Genomic DNA, 20,269 nt, shown 5'->3' with positions numbered 1-20,269 from the left:
TGCGTAATCATAATAATATGCAATATAAAATTTTCCGCTAAAAAAAAAATCAAAATATAGTAGAATATAAAGCAAGAGCACAAAATTGAAATCAGAAAACCAAACATCGAATAAAACCGCAACAGCTCGCCACTCAACACAAATAGCAAGCGGGCCACCGCTTGTAGGTGGATACGAACGTCCACAAGTATTGACAACGTAGGCAGGCGGAATAGTATTGAAGCATTTGCTCATCACTATGGAACGCTTCGTTTTGGAGGATGTGGTTGCACCGCCAACACACACTGCCGATACACCGCTTAAAGACTGGCGGCTCAAGTATCAGGCGGGCACAATTCAGAAAAATGACTTCACTGATTTCTTTCAAAAGCAATCACGGAAATATTTTCATTACCAGTATGAAGCAGAGCAAGGTGAGTATTTAGTTTAGCATATGTAGTTGTATTTAGATATTAATTACCGTTGTATGCAGACCACATGATTGTTAACAGCAGTCGCCGATGGTTGTCCTTTGTCAAGGGCGGCAGTGATGGTTGTGGTTTTTAAATGCTACTAGGTAACATTGGCAATGGCAACATGATCTGACGATGACACCCGCCTCCACTTTGCATAAAGTCGTATACATGTATATAGATATGTTTAATATCTACATATATGTACATATATCTATGTCAATATGCTAATGCATTTCAGTTTTTTTTTAGTAATACACATGCGATTGTTGTCTGCGCTAAACTGATTTAACTTCTCAGTCGTTTTGCCATTGCTAGAGCTTTGTTGTTTTTTTTTTACATAATACGATGTACAATTTTAGTAACACATTCACTCTTAATTGAAAATAAAACAAAGCAAAAAAAAAACACATTGTATGTAAACTGTTTAGAACAACTAATTTCAAACTTACTCCGTTAAATTTTTGTCTGTTAAATTTACGTTTTGCTTGTTCAAGAAAAGAATGTGAGAATATGCTACAGGTGTAGTAGCTTCCCAGCAAACACAGTCTCTAACGTTTGAGAAATATTTTGACTACATTAGAATTCGATTAGATTAGGTTAGGTGTGCTGGCCAGCCACTCGAGTGACTTCGCAGAGACCAATAAGGTTCATAGCGTTACCAGATAAACTACGACCGCTCTATACAGCTAATCACTACGTACCAGGAGCAATGTTTAAGAACATCGCAGCCCTCTTGGCAAACTGGAGGAGCTTGTTACACCCTACCTTGGCGGCGTCTTCCAGATTAGGTAGGAAACCTGCTCCCAGTGACTAACCGGCAGATGATATGCTCCACTGTTTCCTCCTTCGTTGTGCGTATTCTACAGATTTTATCGTTTATCAGGGCCAATGTTCAGTTAGAACACCCACCAGAAGTCTAGCGTCCTCCTCCTTGAATTCGTTTAGAGAATGATTGGAAAAACACTAGACATTAGAAACCAATTAGAATTCAACATTAGAATACGATTGGATATCTAACCTCTTTCTCGATATTTAGAATTAAGCCAGACTGTAGAGAAAGCTACAATTCCCGACAGTTTCTGTAATCGTCTTCTTTCCTTTTACCTTATAGAAACACATTAGAAATTAAGTCGTTTTCTAATGGTTCGATAACCTGTATGCTTGTAGGGTTACCACCAAAATATATTTTATAAATTTAATTATAAATAAAAAAAATATGATTTAAAATCAATAAATAATATGCTTTTGATAATTATGTATTGTAATATATTTAGTATCTAACATTGAAATGTAACCTTGGTTGTTGTGCTAACCAAATAAATAAATAATTGAAAAAGAACTTAAAATTTCAGCTCAGTTATTCTACAAAACGCCAATCGCACCCTAAACCACCATACTCTTTTCTCGATCACATTCCGGGGATCCTCAAATCTCTCCATCAGACTTCTTTGTCTAGACTTTAGCAGGGATCGAACCCGCACTGAGTATGCAAAGCCGACAAACTTTTGATTTTTACTTGATGTTGTTGTTGTTGTAACAGCATACAAACTCCCCAAAGACTTTTTGGGGAGTGTTGCTGGAGTGACAGTCCTTGGCCAGATATAAATCTGGGTCGTTCCGGTTACGTAGACCCGACTGTCGTGGGAACGATTTTTACTTGATCTTGACGTTTGGTTTTATGAGATGCGTTCATAAAGCACTGTGTATAAACTCTTAAATTTATGTTTTTCATTCGCCAATTCTATTCGCAACTACTTAAGTTCTCCGCCCCAGAAAATCCAAACTTTCCATTTGTCATTTTGATCCACGCAAGTCGTACCAGATTGCAGGCCCGATTTTTACGTTGTCTATTTGGAAATTTTGGAGTCCAAATTCCTAGAACTACTCGTGGTCTTCCTTATTGAGACATGAACCCCACCTTTTTCATGAATTGTAGTCCAGTATTACTACAATAAGAAGTCGACATTCTGCCATTTCTATTTTGGCAAAATCTCGATATTTTTTTTTTTTTGATATACGCTGGACTTCGGCTACAGTTGCAACAATTTTTCACAACTTTTTTTATTTGCGAAATCTTGCACATTATCTGAGCCCTGGATTCAGGAAATCAACAAATTTCCGATTTACTGCAGTTGGGTGTGTGTGTGCACCGGTTTCACGCATGCTCGCTATGCGATATCTAAAATTGCTTTAAAATGCTTCAGGAGTGTTCAAAAGCATATTTGATTAGCTTCTCTTAATCCACAAGCTCAAGTGAATCAAACAAATTAGCAGATGCTTCGCGTAGTTTTTTTAAATGAGGTTAAACCGAAGCTTTTCCGATACCTGCGATGAAAAAAAAAAGAAAATTGTTGTTGCAATCCTGCTTAGAATCGCATAGTCCCTCAATCGTTATCGTCAAGCTCAACTAATGGTTGGACCAGAGAAAGAGGGGTGTTAGTTGATTTCGGTTGAGCTGAATGTGAAGGAAGTGGTTGGTGTCACATTTGGTACGTTGCACAATGGTTCGAATCGCAAATCTACCTGAACGAAACTGCTCAATCATATACACATTAATGAATTTTTATACTAGTCTGAATCTGGCGGATTCAATATGGCGGGCTAAAATTAAAAAAAAAAAAAAAAAAATCGGTAGATTACTGTGTAACTGTATATCTGGGGGTTCTCTGGGTCGTTGATTACGAATGTGAACCGCAAGAAAGTAGATAGAAAATTCTGAAATTATATTAAAAACTCTTACATAACCAAGGTTTTGACAACTCCAAATACATATCTAAGTCAATTGGTAAGACATGATTATCAAACTTAATCTCTGCATTTACGAAGGTGTAAAGATTAATATGCAAGTAATTTCATAACGGCCTCTATAATAAATGGACTTACCATTTTTCCATATGTTTATTGCTATAATAAATTTAATTTCTATATATACATACATGCATTTGTACTTGTACATATGTATGTATGCTCATTTGCAATGACGATTTTTTTTTTAATTTTTGTTCGCGAGGAAAAACCTGACTTCAAAATCATTTCTCTCATCTTGCATTTATTTTTTATTTTTGCGTTATGACCTTCTCGCAGCAAACGAGCGTTATGTATCTACATTTGGTTGAGTTGATTGCATTACAGCAGGTGACTGACTGCCGTGAGATAATTTACAATTCGAAACCCGTTATAATGCATAAGTGTTCACAAATCTGTATATCGCTGCAATTGTAAGAGAAGTTTTTGAGTTATGTGAATGTAAGCTACTTAAAAGTATGATTGCGAAAAGTAAGTAAAACGAAACTTATCATAAATGCAAGCAGAATCNCAATTCGAAACCCGTTATAATGCATAAGTGTTCACAAATCTGTATATCGCTGCAATTGTAAGAGAAGTTTTTGAGTTATGTGAATGTAAGCTACTTAAAAGTATGATTGCGAAAAGTAAGTAAAACGAAACTTATCATAAATGCAAGCAGAATCTTTAGTTAAAGCGACTGTGAAATATTCATATTACGAGTAAACTGTCACCACCACAATCATCACAATCATCTGAATTATGTGNGCCTAAGCGATTTTGGCCGAGTCCAAAACAGCACGCCAGTCATTTCTCTTCTGTGCTAACTGACGCCAATTGAAAATGCCAAGTGAAGCCAAGTCCTTCTCCACCTGGTCTTTCCAACGCAGAGGAGGCCTTCCTCTTCCTCTGTTACCAGCATCGCGGCCCGCGTTGAATATTTTCAGAGCAGGAGCGTTTCTGTCCATCCGAACGACATGGCCAAGCCAGCGGAGCCGCTGAATTTTAATTCGCTGCACTATGTCTATATCGTTGTAAAGCTCATACAGCTCATCGTTAAATAGTCTGCGATATTCGCCATCACCAACGCGTAAAGGTCCGTAAATCTTTCGCAGAATCTTTCTCTCGAAAACTCCAAGAGCCGCCTCATCAGATGCTTTCATTGTCCATGCTTCCGCGCCATACACCAGCACAGGCATGATGAGTGACTTATAGAGTGTGATCTTTGTACGACGAGAGAGGACTTTACTTCTCAATTGCCTACTCAGCCCAAAGTAGCACTTGTTGGCAAGAGTGATTCTCCGTTGGATTTCAAGGCTGACATTATTATTGGTGTTAATGCTGGTTCCCAAATAAACGAAGTCGTTACGAAGTCGTGTGAAGTTACCTCAGGAAAAAAGCAAACATTCCCAGTGGTATATGATATCTTCGATAACAGAGAGGCAGCTGCACTCTGAAATATTCTGCAGGAATGGTTTACCGAGTGTCTTTAGCCTCATCCTTGCGAGGGCTGGACACTCGCACAGCAGGTGTTCGAATGTCTCTTTTGAGCCTGGGTCATCGCAGCTGCGGCAGAACCTATTGAAGGGCAGTCCTTTTCTTTCGGCATGCACCCCAACGGGCCAGTGCGCTGTGCATGCTGCAGTAAATTTGTAGGCATCTGTTTTGCTCATTCCTAAGAGATCTTTGGTTTTGAGTGGCTCGCAGGACACGCAGAATTGCCGGGTAATCCCCTGTTCGGTTCTATCTCTGCCTGGCCTTCGAATGATAAATTTCGGTAATTTTTTTCTTAATCTCCCTGAGCGAAGCGCCCATGTCCACCGCGTGGGACACATTCAGTGCGGAGCCACTCCCTGTTAGTTCGTCCGCTGCCTCGTTTCTCTAGATGCCCCTTTGTCCCGGGACCCATATTAGGGTAATTTCGCATTGATCAGAAATAGAGGCCAGCTCTCTCCTACATGCATCCACTTTTGAAGTAAGGTACCTCCTGTACTCCTCCACCACCTCATTGCACCCGCGACTGTCTTCCTCATCCTTGGGGTGCACAGTACCGGCCGCTGCATTCTTGGCAATATTGTCAAGAATGATTACTGTTGTACCATGATTTGAGCGCCACCCCCGCGGACTTGGTTTCTCTTGCTTTGGAGTGCACCCTGGAGGACTCAACGCTGCCTTAGCGCTCACTGGTAGTATTATCGCAGATCGTGCCGAGTCCTGACTGATTCGACTTCCGAGACATCTATTCGCAGTTGTCATAGTTCTCAACGAATATGTCGCAAGTCTGTCATTATTATTTATTTGTACTCTTGTAATTTTAATGACAAAAGCGAAGGATTTGTGGTGTTGCTTTCCATCAGACCATTTTTAGCAAACACTATAAATAATGTCTGGTCATTCACAAATTCATAGTTTTAGATTTTTTGGTGTGGCATTTTACATACATATATACAGTGGTGGGAAAATAAGGACACGAGTAAAACATTGGTAAATACCCTGCAGGGAGTGACGTTAGCTTATACCTAACTTTAGTCTGTTTACGCGAACACTAGTGCTAACTATTAACAGTGTATTTTGTTCGAAAAAAGCTAACTACTTTTGTGGGGCGATGGCCGCAAAAAAGTCAGACCTGGATACCTCTGCATTACATGTCAACTATCTTGTAACTAACTACTTTTGGACATAAAATATCTATAAGAAAAACAAAATATTTTTTTGGGTTTTTACTTTTTTATTTACTTATTTATTTACTTTATTTTATTACATTTCATAATTGTTTACATATTCTGCTCTGGGTGGCCCCATATTCGAACACCGTCAGACATAACTTCAAAATCCTCTAAGTATCTCTTATACGCAGATGATTTAAAAGTCTACTCAGTTATTAGATCTTATAATGACGCGCTTCTACTTCAAGCTGATCTTGACAGATTATTTTTGTGGTGTGTTAAGAATCGCTTATTTCTTAACATTAAAAAATGTAACCAAATCACGTTTTCAAAACAATCTACACCGCTATCCACATCATACCGTATTTCCGATACTAGATTGGAGTCTCTCAACGTAGTTAAGGACCTCGGAGTATTTTTCGATTCGAAATTTACCTTCATTACGCATGTCAATTATATCGTAGCTAATTCATTTTCGATGCTTGCTTTTGTAAGACGCAACAGTACTGCGTTTTTGAATCCCTACACTCACAAAGTCTTATACTCTGCATTTGTTCGGTCAAGATTAGAGTACGCTGCCTTTATTTGGAGACCTTATTACCAAGTCCACATAAACAGGATTGAGTCAGTCCAGCGCGTGTTTATCCGACACGCCTTAAGATCGCTTAACTTCTCCGACCCTATCCCATCCTATTCTTCACGTTGTCAATTAATTAACTTAATGCCATTGCATAACCGAAGAATTTTCCTGTCCATTTCCTTCATTTTTGATGTAATTTCCGGTAACGTTGATTGCCCCTTACTGCTCAGCAGAATTTATTTCAATATTCCTAGCAGAATTATTAGCAAAACTCTTTACAGTCGAATAGAACTTTGCAAGAAATCAATACGATTTCTTGTTCTCTAGACCTTGATCTCTCTATGCCAAAGGGTATTTTCCGAAATCGGCTTGAATCTTATTTAAGTAATCCCAATAATATTTTATAATATGTAATTTTTTCTAATATGTGTAGTCTGTAAGAACATCCTGTTGGTAGACTTCATAAACAAATAAATAAATAAATAAATAAATAAATAAATAAAATGATAGTATAAAATTTCGATCTTCCTTTTATTTATCCTGAATATGAAAAAGAATCTGCGAAGTTCAGAAAAAAGTGTATTGAAAGTAATTATTGTATGAGGATATTTAATAGAAACTTGTAAAGAAAACCAACTCCTGATTGCGTCTGCATGACTCCTGCACGACTTTACAATTCACTTTAAGTTGGTTTTGTCATAGCTAATTAAAAGTGAGGTATTAATCGAAATCTCGCCAAAAAGCTAACTATAAGTTGGTTAGTTTTAACAATTGATAATTTTTCACTGCAGGGTATGCTTGCAAATATGCTCGCAAAACAACAATTTTTAAGTACAGTTTAATGTTTTGTTTTTTATTCAGTCTATTTCAAGTATTGAAAAATTACAATGGACAATCAAGTGTTGCTTGAAATTCTCAAATAATAGAGATCTCCGATGGTCGTTTTAATTTGTTTAAATATTCGTTATTCTCCATTTGAGATTAAATATTTTTAATATCTTCAATAACACCAATGCCTTTCCGTAAAAAACAAACCACTGTTTTTAAATTTTGTATCAAAGCAGAAATGTATGAAGTTAGATACGGCGGGTTAATAAAAACCAAATCTCTTTTTATGTTATTATTCGTTAACATTTCTTTAACTCGACAAATAAAAAAAAAATCGCCCAAGAAATGGTCAAGAAAAATTTATTGAGTAAAATTTTCTTAAGCAGTACGGAGTTCTTAAGAAATTTGCTACGCTTTCTACAATTGTTTTCAAATTTTTTTTTGTGAAGAGCACACGGCTCCCTTGTCTTCAATAGATACATATGCCCGTTCCATTATTTCGTAAGGAAAAAGTGAGACAGCGGGCTGTAAAATAACAGATGTCAAAACTCCTTGGACACTACTATTCCCACACACGGAATAATAGCAATTTAGTATTTATTGACCGTTTTCTTAAAAGGTCCGTACTTAGCTTTATACATTGAGATAAGCAAAATAAGCATGATCGTTAAAATTATGCTTGGAAACCCTGAATAAGCAAAATAAGTAATTCCAAGCAAAAGCTTTAACTTTTCGGCACTGGTCATAATCCAAAAAATACATTCTGTGTTGTTAAAAAATTTCATAGCTGTGTATATTACCAGTATATGTATTCATTTTTACTATGGCAGTTTATGTAAATGCAAAACTTCAAAGCCGTTTTTCTCGACTTTTGCTTTTTGAGTTATGACACTATTCAACTAAATGAGCGATATGTACTTTTATGGTAATTTTCACTGAGTCTCACTAAAATTCTGCCTATTGCTAGTTTCATTTAAGTACATGCTAATATTCTTTAAATTGCTGGTGAATTGTATTTCAATCACTTAATTTAATCAGCTTTATGAATACTCATAGAAATAGAAACCCGTTTGATAAGCATTGCATTAAATGCTTCACTGTGGTAAATGGTTATATTACCAGTTCTTTAAATACTCTCATACGTTTGTATGTACATATTTCTATCAAGTATTCATTAATTTGTATTTCTATTGTAATCGGCGTCATTAGTTTTTATAACAGTCATCCTTTGTTGGCATTTAAATAGCTAACGTTTACTTGCAATTATTTGTCATCACGAAGTGGCTTATGTATGTACGAGTTAAAACAGCTAAGCTTTCTGCGATCTTGCGTAATAATAGCTAACGTTTATGAGTAGCTCACTAAGTATTTTTTCACCTAATTCAGAGCAAACCCGTTGATTTAGTATATTCATTCTTTATAGGTTTATAATATTATTACATACATATGTAAATAGTTGGTTTTATTATAAAAGATATTCTAAATAAATGTATTTTCTTTTCTTTCAGATGCTACTAGACCCAGCTGTAAGTAAATATTAAAAAAATCACTCATTTTCATAGATCATTGTAAAAGCGTCTTCCATTAAAACTTAGCATTTCAAATTCCATGCATACATACTTTGTCTACCCGGAAGTTCTGTCACAATATCTTCAATTTATCCTAAATAATCCCAGTGGTAAAATGGTAATGAATGCATACCTTTTTCTACCAAGAAAATATTAACAACTAGGGTTGAACGCATAGATGCATCGCAATGTAAGCGAGCAGATGATGTGTAGTCACGGGTTCAAAACTTGTGGCGCGGATTGATTTATATTTTTTATTATATTTATAGTTTCGTAAAGCGACATGCGACGACTTTAACTTTCGTATGACATCGCTGTGGAGAAATTCTTGCATCTTTTCGTGCCTAAGCTATAATGGGGCTATCCATTACTTTTTGCATTCCCAGACATTACCTTTTTCCCACTGGGATAAGCAGAGTTGATTTCTTGTCAAATGGTTGTGAAATAGCAAACATCCCTTGATCTGAATCGATCATACTATATCAGGAGATGTGCTTTGTTAAGTTTTATGAATATGTGAATAGCTCAGTATTTAGATAATTTCATATTCAAGCTACCAATGCAATGTTTTTACCTCCCTTTTATTAGCTCGGGATGTAGCTATGTAATATTGATACGCCTAAAAGATGCAGCGATTTCTATTCTCAAGTTACATACCTGATGACAGTACGAATGGAAATTATAATAGCGACGTTTTAATTTTTTAAACTATAATTTTATTTACCCCCTTAACCTATTGTGTGAGGCGGTGGCATGGTCATAGAGAATCCTCTTCAACATGGTGAGAGGATCGTTTACTAAACTTCTGCGGCTGGCGTGCATCTACTCACCTCATCGCAGCCATGGAGGGCATGCCCGTCTTGCCGTCACTTTACTTGATCCATAAAACAGACTGCTATGAAGGTCCTCTTAAACTTCAGAGAGGCACAATAACAACCGAACCATTCAAAAAGATTTAATTTAGCAAAAATAAAAATACATAAAATAAGTTTGAAATATTAAATTAAATTAGACAATATGTATTTCTTTTTTAAAAATAAAAAAGCGGAAAAGGTTAATTAGAAATGAAAAAAAATGTAGATTAAAGAAAAAGAAAAAAAAATTCTGCTGTGCCAGGACTCAGGAACTCGGATCTCTCGATTGGCACGCCTGTGCTTTGCCCACTCGGCCATTGCGACTGTGGAGATAACGCGTGCTAAATGATATATTTACAAGTGCTTTCTCTAAAATACCTTTTCACCGCAAGTTGTGAACGAGAGAGTTTTTTTTCTAAGACTTTTGTGCTAGAATAATTAAAAGTCTTTCGAATTATCTTTCTATCTGTCTTTCATTTGTCTTACGATAGACGTTCCACTATCTTAGTCAGAATTGCCCTGTTAGTTTTTAGGTGGAAAATACATTTCCAGGTAGCATTTAAACATTACAAAAACCCATATTGACTGGACAAAAGTGACATAAAGGAAATATTATTTTTCTTAGAAAATAACCAATAAATAATAATAATAATAGAGTAGGGCTTACACATATCGTCACCTTTATGCCAGAAGCATAAATGTGCCGATTTATCACGTTTTGCGTTATTGGGTTGACTTGATTAACCTTTGGATAATCTATGTTATACCAAAACCCAGAATACCATGCGTACACGGAAACCACATATTTTACAATTTCAATTGCATAAATGTAGAGTAAAACGTCGTAATAAAAAATTTCAAACTTGATTCCCAAAATTTTACATCTTTGCACATTCATTTTCTGGCATACGAGCGACTGATATGTTAGTGTTTGGCCGAGCTTCTCCTCCGATTTGTGGCGTGCGCCTTGATGTTTCACACAAAGCAAAGGGATCTACAGTTTTACGCCGACTCCGAACGGCGATTGTATTAATATGAGAAGCTGTTTTTCATGGCAGAAATACACTCGGACTTTTGCCATATCCTGCCGAGGGGCGACCGTTATTAGAAAAAACCCTTTTGTTTTCTTATTTTTTGATGTTGGGTTGAACCGGGATTGAACCCAGACCCTGCGGAATGATAGCGTGCACTACCCCACAGCCGCCGTCGTTAAGAATATGAACCAATAAATATAAAATTTTTATTTCTAGATCATATATATCCATAGAAATTATGAAAGAAAATGTGAACGTACTTTGTTTATGTGAAGTAATTTGATCAAACCAAGTAATTTATGCTGTAATGTGAACCCAGTTTTAATTATTTCGATAAACAAAAATCCCGGATTTTGGATTTTTGGCCTATAATTATTAACCGTTATAAAGAAGACTGCATTTTTATGACCGTTTTAAATCCTTTATGAACTACACAATTAAATCTGAAAATAACGGTTATGAGATGATAAAAAAAAATAAAAACCACAAAATAACGATTAAATTTAATAGGAAAAATATAAGTTCAATTTTAACGGTTACTGTATGATTTATTATAAAGATCACAACGGTTGCGGTCCCTGGTTGTAAAAGTATAATTGCTGACCAAGGTAGTCTTTCCGGTAGATCCGGCAATCGGGGGAACGCTAAGCCTTCGTTTTCGCAAGAACTAAATAGAAGGTGTTCCAAATATATTCGTCTTAGATCACTCTCATAAAACCATCAAAAAATTTTGCTGTTTTAAACGAGCGGATTTTTCTTCCAGGGGAATACGCAGCAAAAAAACGTGTTTTATAAGATTTAACCCAAAAACGTGTTCACTTTTTTCGCTTTTTGCCTATGTCTTTTAAATTCTAAACCTTTCCAGTAGATAATTTCAGGAGCTAAAATCTCATCTAAAACTACATCCTGAGAGCCAAGAGGCCTTCCACTCAGCATTCCTTTCTCCTTTCTTTTTATATGGAACGGCACAAATTGAAGGGCTTCTGCTTTCCGTACCATTATAATGGCTTCCAGAAAAGCTTTTGTAGCACGTACTTAAGAAGGCATTTTGAACGGAGTTCTACTGCATTCATATCAAATATGTATATTTTATTGTAACTTAAATTTTTTATTGAAATTCATCTGTATTTCTAAATAGTATAAGCTTATACGTACATACCATTTTCACGTGAATTACAAATAGGAAAGGCTCTTTTAGAAGGCATGCGGGGAAGGACTTCTTTAGCCCATCTGAGGCAAGCTTTTAGAATGGCTTCAAGAAGGCATACCTAAATTATCTCCTGGGTTCGTACGTCGGTGGTTGTACGAGAAGAGTGTTTTCTGAGTAAACCTTTTATTATTGAATCATGGTTTCTATGTAAATTATCAGATCGAAAATACTTTTGTAAAGAAATCTCCACTTTGATTGCTATACGCCAGGGCGTTGCTATAAATTTACAAATTGTGACAGAATTTATTGTAAGTCTTAAGTACTTTGTGAAGCTTCTACACATTCTTCGCTTATTGTACAACAGGTTAAGAGGTTTTAGGGAGCATATCGAGCCCTAACCGCCAAAATAACGTAAGCGACATTTCTTCCAAAATTTTATTTTTGATGCAGAAATATTCTTTGAACATCTAGATGCATTTCTGCATCAAAAATAAAATTTTGAAAAAAATGTCGCTTACGTTATTTTGGCGGTTAGGGCTCGATATAACTATTGTATCCGTTAAATTTAATTAAGTTTTAATGAATGTGTTGCACTATAGTACATATCATAACTATAGGACAACCACATATTGACAATTTTTGACTATTTATTTTATTATTACTTAATTTTAAAGTTTTTGTATACAAATACATTTCATTCTATTACAAAAACCACATAAATTCGAGTTTTCAACTTTGTACAAAAATTAAGCAAAGTTTCATCAAAATATCACACTTTTTATTCAGAAAAAGAGTACAAAAATCAACGGGATTTTGTAGCCACTTCAAACTTGAATTTTATTATACTGCATACCTAAAAGTTCTGAATAAAAACTATGAAGTTGTGATGAAATTTTTTTAACTTTATTTTTATTTTTGTAAAACGTGTGAATTTTCGATAAATATGGTATATTTCTAAAATATTAAGTAATTTTATGTTCTTTCAAAATATTCGGATACGCCCGATATTTAATTTTAATATATATTTTCTATTTTGTCCGTGGTTTCATGCTCGTTTACACGTACTCACATACATACGAATACATTGCTTAATTGCTTTTCTAGCGCACAAATTAATAACCATTGTACTTACATAATACAACGCGTAACATAACTATTTAAAACACATATTTGCATACATACACACAAACATAAAGCTCCAATTACCTAACGACATTCGCTGTTTTGTGTTAATTAAAAAAAAAAATATTATTTAATTTTTAATTATTATTTTACGTTAATTATTATGTGTTTTTGGTTCCCCAAGGGGCAGATGTACTTTCTGCATTTAGAAACTATCAAACTAGGCTTGATGGCTCGCGGCCTCGTGGCGCCTGTAAGTTTTTTTGCCAACACTATATTTTCGCTCATCTGAAAGTACGATTTAATCGAAATAAATTCACAACCAACAGCAAAAATTAATCAATCAAAATTATAAAAGGAAATTTCTTTCCAATGCATTTAGTTTAACCCCTGCACATTGTGTTTAGAAAGTTTGCGACGCCGCTACTAATATTCATTGCCATTTCATAGGTGGTTAGGCTAAACAAAAACAGGCTGCTAGCGTTAAATAAATAATGAATTTCTTTTCACACCCTCTTTTTATTTTTCTATATTGCCACCCTTTCATTGATCATCTTCTATGGATTGCCTTTCTTCGCCTGTTCAATTATTTACATGATTTTTTTTAGTAAAATGCACTTACAACGAAGCTGGCGCCAAGGAGCACATCATAAATGTTTTAATGGAATTCGTGCTGGGCGACAATCCGAAAATCGTGCTTGACAAACTGCAACAGGAGGGCAATACCGCCACTGTGTGCGGCAAGGTGTTCAAAAATGGCGAACCAACGTACAGTTGCCGCGAGTGTGGCATGGATCCCACTTGTGTGCTGTGTGTGAATTGCTTTAAACAATCTGCGCATCGCTATCACAAGTACAAGATGTCAACTTCAGGCGGCGGTGGTTGCTGTGATTGCGGCGACGAGGAGGCATGGAAGAAGGATCACTACTGCGAAGAGCACTTAGTGAGTTCAATTATATTAAAATCATTCTATGTATGTATAAGCTCATAAGGCATTCATATATTTTTATGTATATTGGTTCATCGGTTTGTGTAAAATAAGGTTATAGCTAGTTTTGATTGAAATCAGGTTTTGTACAACCCAATTTAAAATTGACTTCGTAGAAAAAACTTTCTACGCAGTTTTTACCTTGTACTATTGAAAAAAACAGTTTTTTTGGACAGACAGTTGATTCCTGGAAGAACATTCTGTAAAGTCCAAATCCTACCTCGCAGACTGCTTTTGCGGCCTAAAAGAAATATTCCGACAAATTCATAACCTCCTTTTTTTGAAGTCGTTTTAAAATTAAATTGCTGTGTGTTTTTATCCGTCTAAGGTTGTTTTATGTTAAAAGTTCTAAATTGTTTCCAAAAATGTGGCCTGATACGAACCGGGCTTAAAGTGCTTTTTACCGATTTAATATTTTTCCAAACTAGACAAAATTGTACTCTACTGGGTAGAAAGAAAACACAACTTTTTAACAAAACACGCATATATTTTTCGCATATAAAAAGTATTGAAATTCGTCCAATTTATTTTGCGTTTGGACTCAGCACCTGATGACCATTTTGCCCAACTGGGTCAAAACTACATACATACATACTTTCATCCCCTTCATAAAAAAGTGGGTTTTTCTCTACAAAACCATCATACTCATTTGTCTATGAATTTCCAGCGCGGAAAGGAGAATCCCGCTAGCAGCACAATCATCACCGACGCGATTAAGGAACGTTGTGAGGTGGCATTCACTGCAATTCTAACATTTTGCGTCTCTTTCCTCGAAATCGAATCAAATGCGAGTCTCGAGTGCTTGGATGGCGACTCAGATGATGGTCAAGAGGAGTGCTTTTGCACTGTCCTCTATAACGATGAGTCCCACACGTTCGACCAAGTCATACAGACGCTGACGAAAATTGCCAAGTGTCGCCAAAAGGATGCCATGGAGATTGTGGCAGCTATTGATCGCGAGGGTCGCGCTGTTGTCAAATGTGATACGTTTAGTGAATGTTGCCAATTGCAGGAGGCTATCGAAAAGCAAGCCGTCACTACTCTATCGGCCTTACACACGCCACGCGCCAATCAATCGTTACGCGTTTCTGTGCTCAACATACGCGCTGTAGCTTGCCAGCAATTTGCCCTGCAGCTACTTTCCTGGTTTCAAGAGTTTCTCATCAAACACTGCATCTTCAGGCAAATATTTGCTCGCCTCATAATGGATCGTAAAGCCCCCTACTGCATACGTCATATACTCGAGTATGATGTTAAGTTGTGGAAGACTGCCCGCTCCTGTTGGCATCGTCTGCTCATCTCTGGCATGCTAATGGAGTACGATAACAAAATGGCGTTGGCACAAGAGTTCTCCAAACATTATGCATCAGTTGTGCAGGATTTCATACGCGACGATCATGAGCATTCATTCTCGATTGTGTCGCTGAGTGTGCAACTTTTTACGGTGCCAAGTATAGCTCATTATTTAATTGCGAACGAGGGAATTTTTCACAAATTGCTCCACACCTTCTACCATGCGGCCGTGGAGACGTACATAAAAAATAAAACATTGCAATTTGCAAAGAATGTGAATGTGTCTTTTAAACGTGCCGCTTATATACTCTACGATTTGCGTTATATACTCAGTTTCAAGCCGGACGTATGGACGGATGAATTGCGCGAAGGATTTTTGGAAGGTTGTAAGGCGTTGCTGAAGCTGTTGAATGTGATGCAGGGCATGGAGTCGACAACACGCCAAACCGGACAGCATATGGACTACGAACCGGAATGGGAGTGCGCTTTCAATTTGCACATCAAATTGGCCACCACCATTACGTTGGTGTTGGAATGGTGCGCCACTGATGCAGTGGTGTTGAATAAACTTTATCAAATGGTAATGCGTTACCTCAGCACAAATGTTTTCATTGTGGATCGCGTACCGAAGCGTGAGGAGCGCCAGGTCGCTGGCCATGTAGCTGAGTGTATTGTATATGATGTGGCTTCTCGCCCCGTCTCCATACATCTGCCATTGTCGCGCTTCTTTGCTGGCATATATTTACATCTGGGTTCATTTGGTTTGACATTCGACAATGCGGTGACCGGACACAAACGTTCACCCGAAGAGATTATAGAACCAATTCTGTGTACACAAACGATGATTGCTCAGGTAAATTGTTGAAAATAAAATGCTGAAGAAATATTTAATCCAATCCCGGATTTTGCAGGTTCACGCAGGCATGTGGCGCCGCAACGGCTACTCACTACTTCATCAGCTCTACTTTTATCGCATTGTACGTTGTCGCGGCGAAATGCTGGATCGCGATATTATCGGCCTGCAGATTGGTGCTGCTCTTATCGAGAGCAATCAATATCTAATACATATTTTAAATAAATATAATTTAATAAAATGGGCACAACCGGATTATGAAAAGGATCTAACGGCACAAGCGGTAGATGAAGAATATTTGTTGTCGATGATCGAAGAATTTTTGGAACTGTTAATTGTAATCATCGGCGAGCGCTATGTACCGGGTGTAGCTGATGTTACCGAAGATGATCGTATTAAAAAGGACATCATTCAATTACTCTGTATTAAGGCATTTTCGCATTCGGAGTTGAATCGTGCTCTACCAGAAAATATTAATGATACACCTTTAGAAGATGTCATCGACCAGGTGGCAGTGTTCAAAAAACCACAAAAGTCGGACGCGAAGGGCGTCTATCAGCTCAAAGAAGAGCTCTACGATGATTATAATATGTATTTCTATCACTACACTAAGGAGGAGAAGTCCAAGTCGGAGGAGACGCAACGTTTGCGGCGTAAAAACAAAGGTGAACTGGTCTGCTGTCCACCACCCAAGCTGCCCAAGTTGACCGAAGGGTTTGTGTAAGTTCAGTTGATGTCCTTTAGAAGTTGAATACAACAAAAAAAACGTATAAATGTATTTTTCTCCCAGCTCTATTGCGAATTTGCTGCAGTGTGATGTGATGATGACGATATTAACAACTGTACTGGATCGGGCTATTGATGTATCCTCAAATAGCTTCGCTGAAAACCATTTGCAGGAGGTAAGTTAAATTTTACCATCAGCTTTCTGTAGTCCTAATTCGGCTTATTAATTTCCCAACAGGTACTCTACCTAATTGGCTATGGCCTACAAGAGGAGCAATCGGGCTATTATCCGTTCCTCTCTTTTCACGAACAGGCTCGGAAATATAATATGCTATCTAAATTGGATGAGTTATCTCGCAGCGCTAGGGTACGTGCAGATTTTCTAATAAATTTATTTGTCCAAATTTACTCATATATTGTAACCGTTGCAGGTTGAAGCTCATCGTGATTTCATACTCTGGACGATTAAGAAATTCAAGGAGCTACAAGTCCAAGACGAAGAAGCTGCCGGTGGATCAGAGGGTACAATGCCAGCGGAAGACGAATCAGTTGAGGATACACGTCCTCTCACCGCTGCCGAACAGGAAAAGCAAGAGAAAGAAGAACGCGCACGTTTAGCCGCCCAACGTCGCGCTAAAATAATGGCACAAATGCAAAATGCCCAAAATAATTTTATGAAATCGAATGCCGAAATGTTTGCTAGCGCCAACGTACAGCCGAGCAGTCGTGATCCGTCGACTGCAATGGAATGGCAAGAAGATGTTTCGATGTTGCACGAAGAAGGTGCAGTGGCATATAACTCCGTAGCTTGTCTCGGGGTGGAGCGACGGTTACAACAGCCGGAAGAGCAGAGTTTTAAATGTATTCTATGTTTTGAGGATTGTACCGTTAGCAAGGATGGACCGACACTAGTATACTCAGCATTCGTGCAGAAATCGAAAGTGTTGAAGCCTGAAACGAAATATGAATATTCGGTACATACGAGTAGTTGCGGCCACGTAATGCACGTTGATTGCTGGCAGGAGTACTACAACAACGAAGAATCGAAAGAGCAACGTCGCCCACATCGCGGTCGTCAGCCCTTTCAGCAAACACCACAGAGCACTGAATTTCAATGCCCCTATTGCCGTTGTCTAAGTAACTCGGTACTTCCGATATGCGCGCCACTATCGAAGTACTCCATGCCTTTGGTTTTCCATAAAGGCGACGAATTGTTCCCCATCGATATGTGGATTGAAGTTCTGAAAACTCTCGGCGATGAATTGAGTATGCCGGCGCTTGAAGGAAATATCGATCGAGTTTTGCCACCGGCCCACTCAATTTTGTCCCGCGCAAATCTGTATGCTAACATCGCACAATTCGAGCGCATCGCACAACCCATAGATAAAGTAGAGTTGCCGACAAGCTGGACTAATTATTTACAACATTACATAAAATCAGTGCGTCAGCATTCACCAATCGATTTTGAGACTTCGGAGAAGGAAGGACTGCTGTGGCTGTGGAATACATGCATCTACACAGTACAAGCGTTGGAAGTTTACCTGCGTGCAGTGGGTAAGCCATTCAAAAGCGAAATGTCCATACGACACAAAAGTTGCTTAAGTGGGCTAATACGTGCAAGCTGTTTGTATGGCATCAACCTGACTTGTACAGATGTGAAGAATTTGAAGGAACCAGCCGCTGAATTGCTGGACACAATATTCAAACAGAAAGGCAACTCGGTAGTGGAGTGGAACTGTTTCAACATGATGGTGCAAATGATATGCATGGTTCCAAATCTAATCTTCTCATCATCGCGTAAGTATCAAAAATGAAAGTTTTGCTTGCAGATTTACTAATTTGGTGAAATTTCCTATTATAGAAAAAGCCGTTGTCGCCAACGGCAGCATTATGGATTTCTACGCAGTGCAGTTATTCTTCCTAGCAAATATGGTGAAGGCAATCGTGCTTTTCGAGCCATCCACATCGCACAGCGGGATGGAAATGGATGTCGATGAAGAATATGATCAGGAAGTGAAGCAGTTACCACAAAAAGTACGCGATAACATTGCAAAATTCTACCGCAAATATAATTTTGCAACTCGCCGTCAATCATGCACGTCCGCCCAACAACTGGGTCGATCCAGGCCACAACCCCAAACGCCACCGAAAACGGAGGAGACCGCTACACAAGAAACCCAATCGACAGCTGAACCAACTGCCGATGCTGAGGCGTTAATGGGTGAATATATTGCCGACGATGAGTTCAAAGCACCATGCGATTTGAGTACTATTGCCGCGCTTTATGATCACATCAAAATGGAAATGCGTGAATTTTTGCGCTGCTGTTGTCTGTTCTTTCACTTTATCACTGAAGTAGAATTTCCGGATGAGCTCAGCTACACGGCCAGTGACACATACGAGAACATGTGCAAATACTTAGGACTACAGACCGGTCTGGAAACATATTTCGATAGTGAAGGTTGCTATGCATCCATTTTGGAGATATTTGCCTCGCATCCCGATATTGTTTACTGCGACGTGGCAACGAAAAAGAAGCGCTGTGGCAGAGAATTTGCTGTGGTGCCATGCACGCGTGCGGTGCCCAGATTGGTGGATTTACCCGAAGACTTCAGTGATCTTATAAACAGTGTTTCGGACTTCATTTGCCCAAATAGCGAACGTGAGGAAATGAAAACACCAACGATGTGCTTGGTATGTGGCAAAACTATATGCGCACAGTCATTCTGTTGCCAGCCAGAATTAGATGGACGTACTGTAGGCGCTTGCACTTATCATGCCCACTTTTGTGGTGCGGAAATTTGTGTATTCCTACGCGTACGCGATTGCCAAATTGTCTATTTGGGACGCAATAAGGGATGCTTTGTATATCCGCCCTATCTTGACGAATATGGAGAGACTGACCAGGGTTTGAGGCGAGGCAACCCATTGCGCTTGTGCCCAACACGCTATAGTAAAATACACCTGTCCTGGCTGGGTCATGGATTGTACGAGGAAATTGCTCGATTAAATGATAATACGTCCGTTGTGGCCACACAGTGGCATCACATGTAGTCGTTTTGGTGGAGGCCAGCACAACGATGTCGGGCATAGAAATATACATACATAGGAAGTGACGACGAAGAAGAAAGTATATACGACACTGAGATGGCGCAAAAAAGTTGTCAACTTATGTGATTTATGTGAGCTAATTATATGAAACTTATCGGGAAAATTACATTACTTTCTCCAACAACAGCTTGGAAAAAGCGAAAGAAACTATTGGAATTTTATTCCCGTTACGAATGTATAGTTTTGCTTTTTGAATTTGTAAAGAACTATTTTTTTATTTTATTTATTATAAACTACTTATAATGAATGCAGTGGAG

The 20,269-nt window shown here is 38.0% G+C and overlaps 1 protein-coding gene across 1 annotated transcript; it reads left to right on the top strand.

Moving 5' to 3' along the window:
• The first annotated feature begins 238 nt into the window (after window positions 1-238).
• Ubr1 (Ubr1 ubiquitin ligase) lies at window positions 239-20,263 on the top strand. The gene is made up of 9 exons (XM_017632988.1): window positions 239-413; window positions 8,822-8,839; window positions 13,650-13,984; window positions 14,697-16,175; window positions 16,234-16,895; window positions 16,966-17,077; window positions 17,140-17,268; window positions 17,333-18,698; window positions 18,763-20,263. Exons 1-9 carry the CDS (start codon window positions 239-241, stop codon window positions 19,953-19,955), a joined length of 5,469 nt encoding a protein of 1,822 aa, XP_017488477.1. The 3' UTR covers window positions 19,956-20,263.
• Window positions 20,264-20,269: the final 6 nt, after the last annotated feature.

The sequence above is a fragment of the Rhagoletis zephyria genome, unplaced genomic scaffold, assembly GCF_001687245.7.
Source record: "Rhagoletis zephyria isolate East Lansing unplaced genomic scaffold, Rhagoletis_zephyria_1.1 Rzeph_scaffold_10896, whole genome shotgun sequence".
Classification (NCBI taxonomy): Eukaryota; Metazoa; Arthropoda; class Insecta; order Diptera; family Tephritidae; genus Rhagoletis; species Rhagoletis zephyria.
Note: the sequence above shows the minus strand (reverse complement) of the source record. Positions and strands in the feature narration are given on the sequence as shown.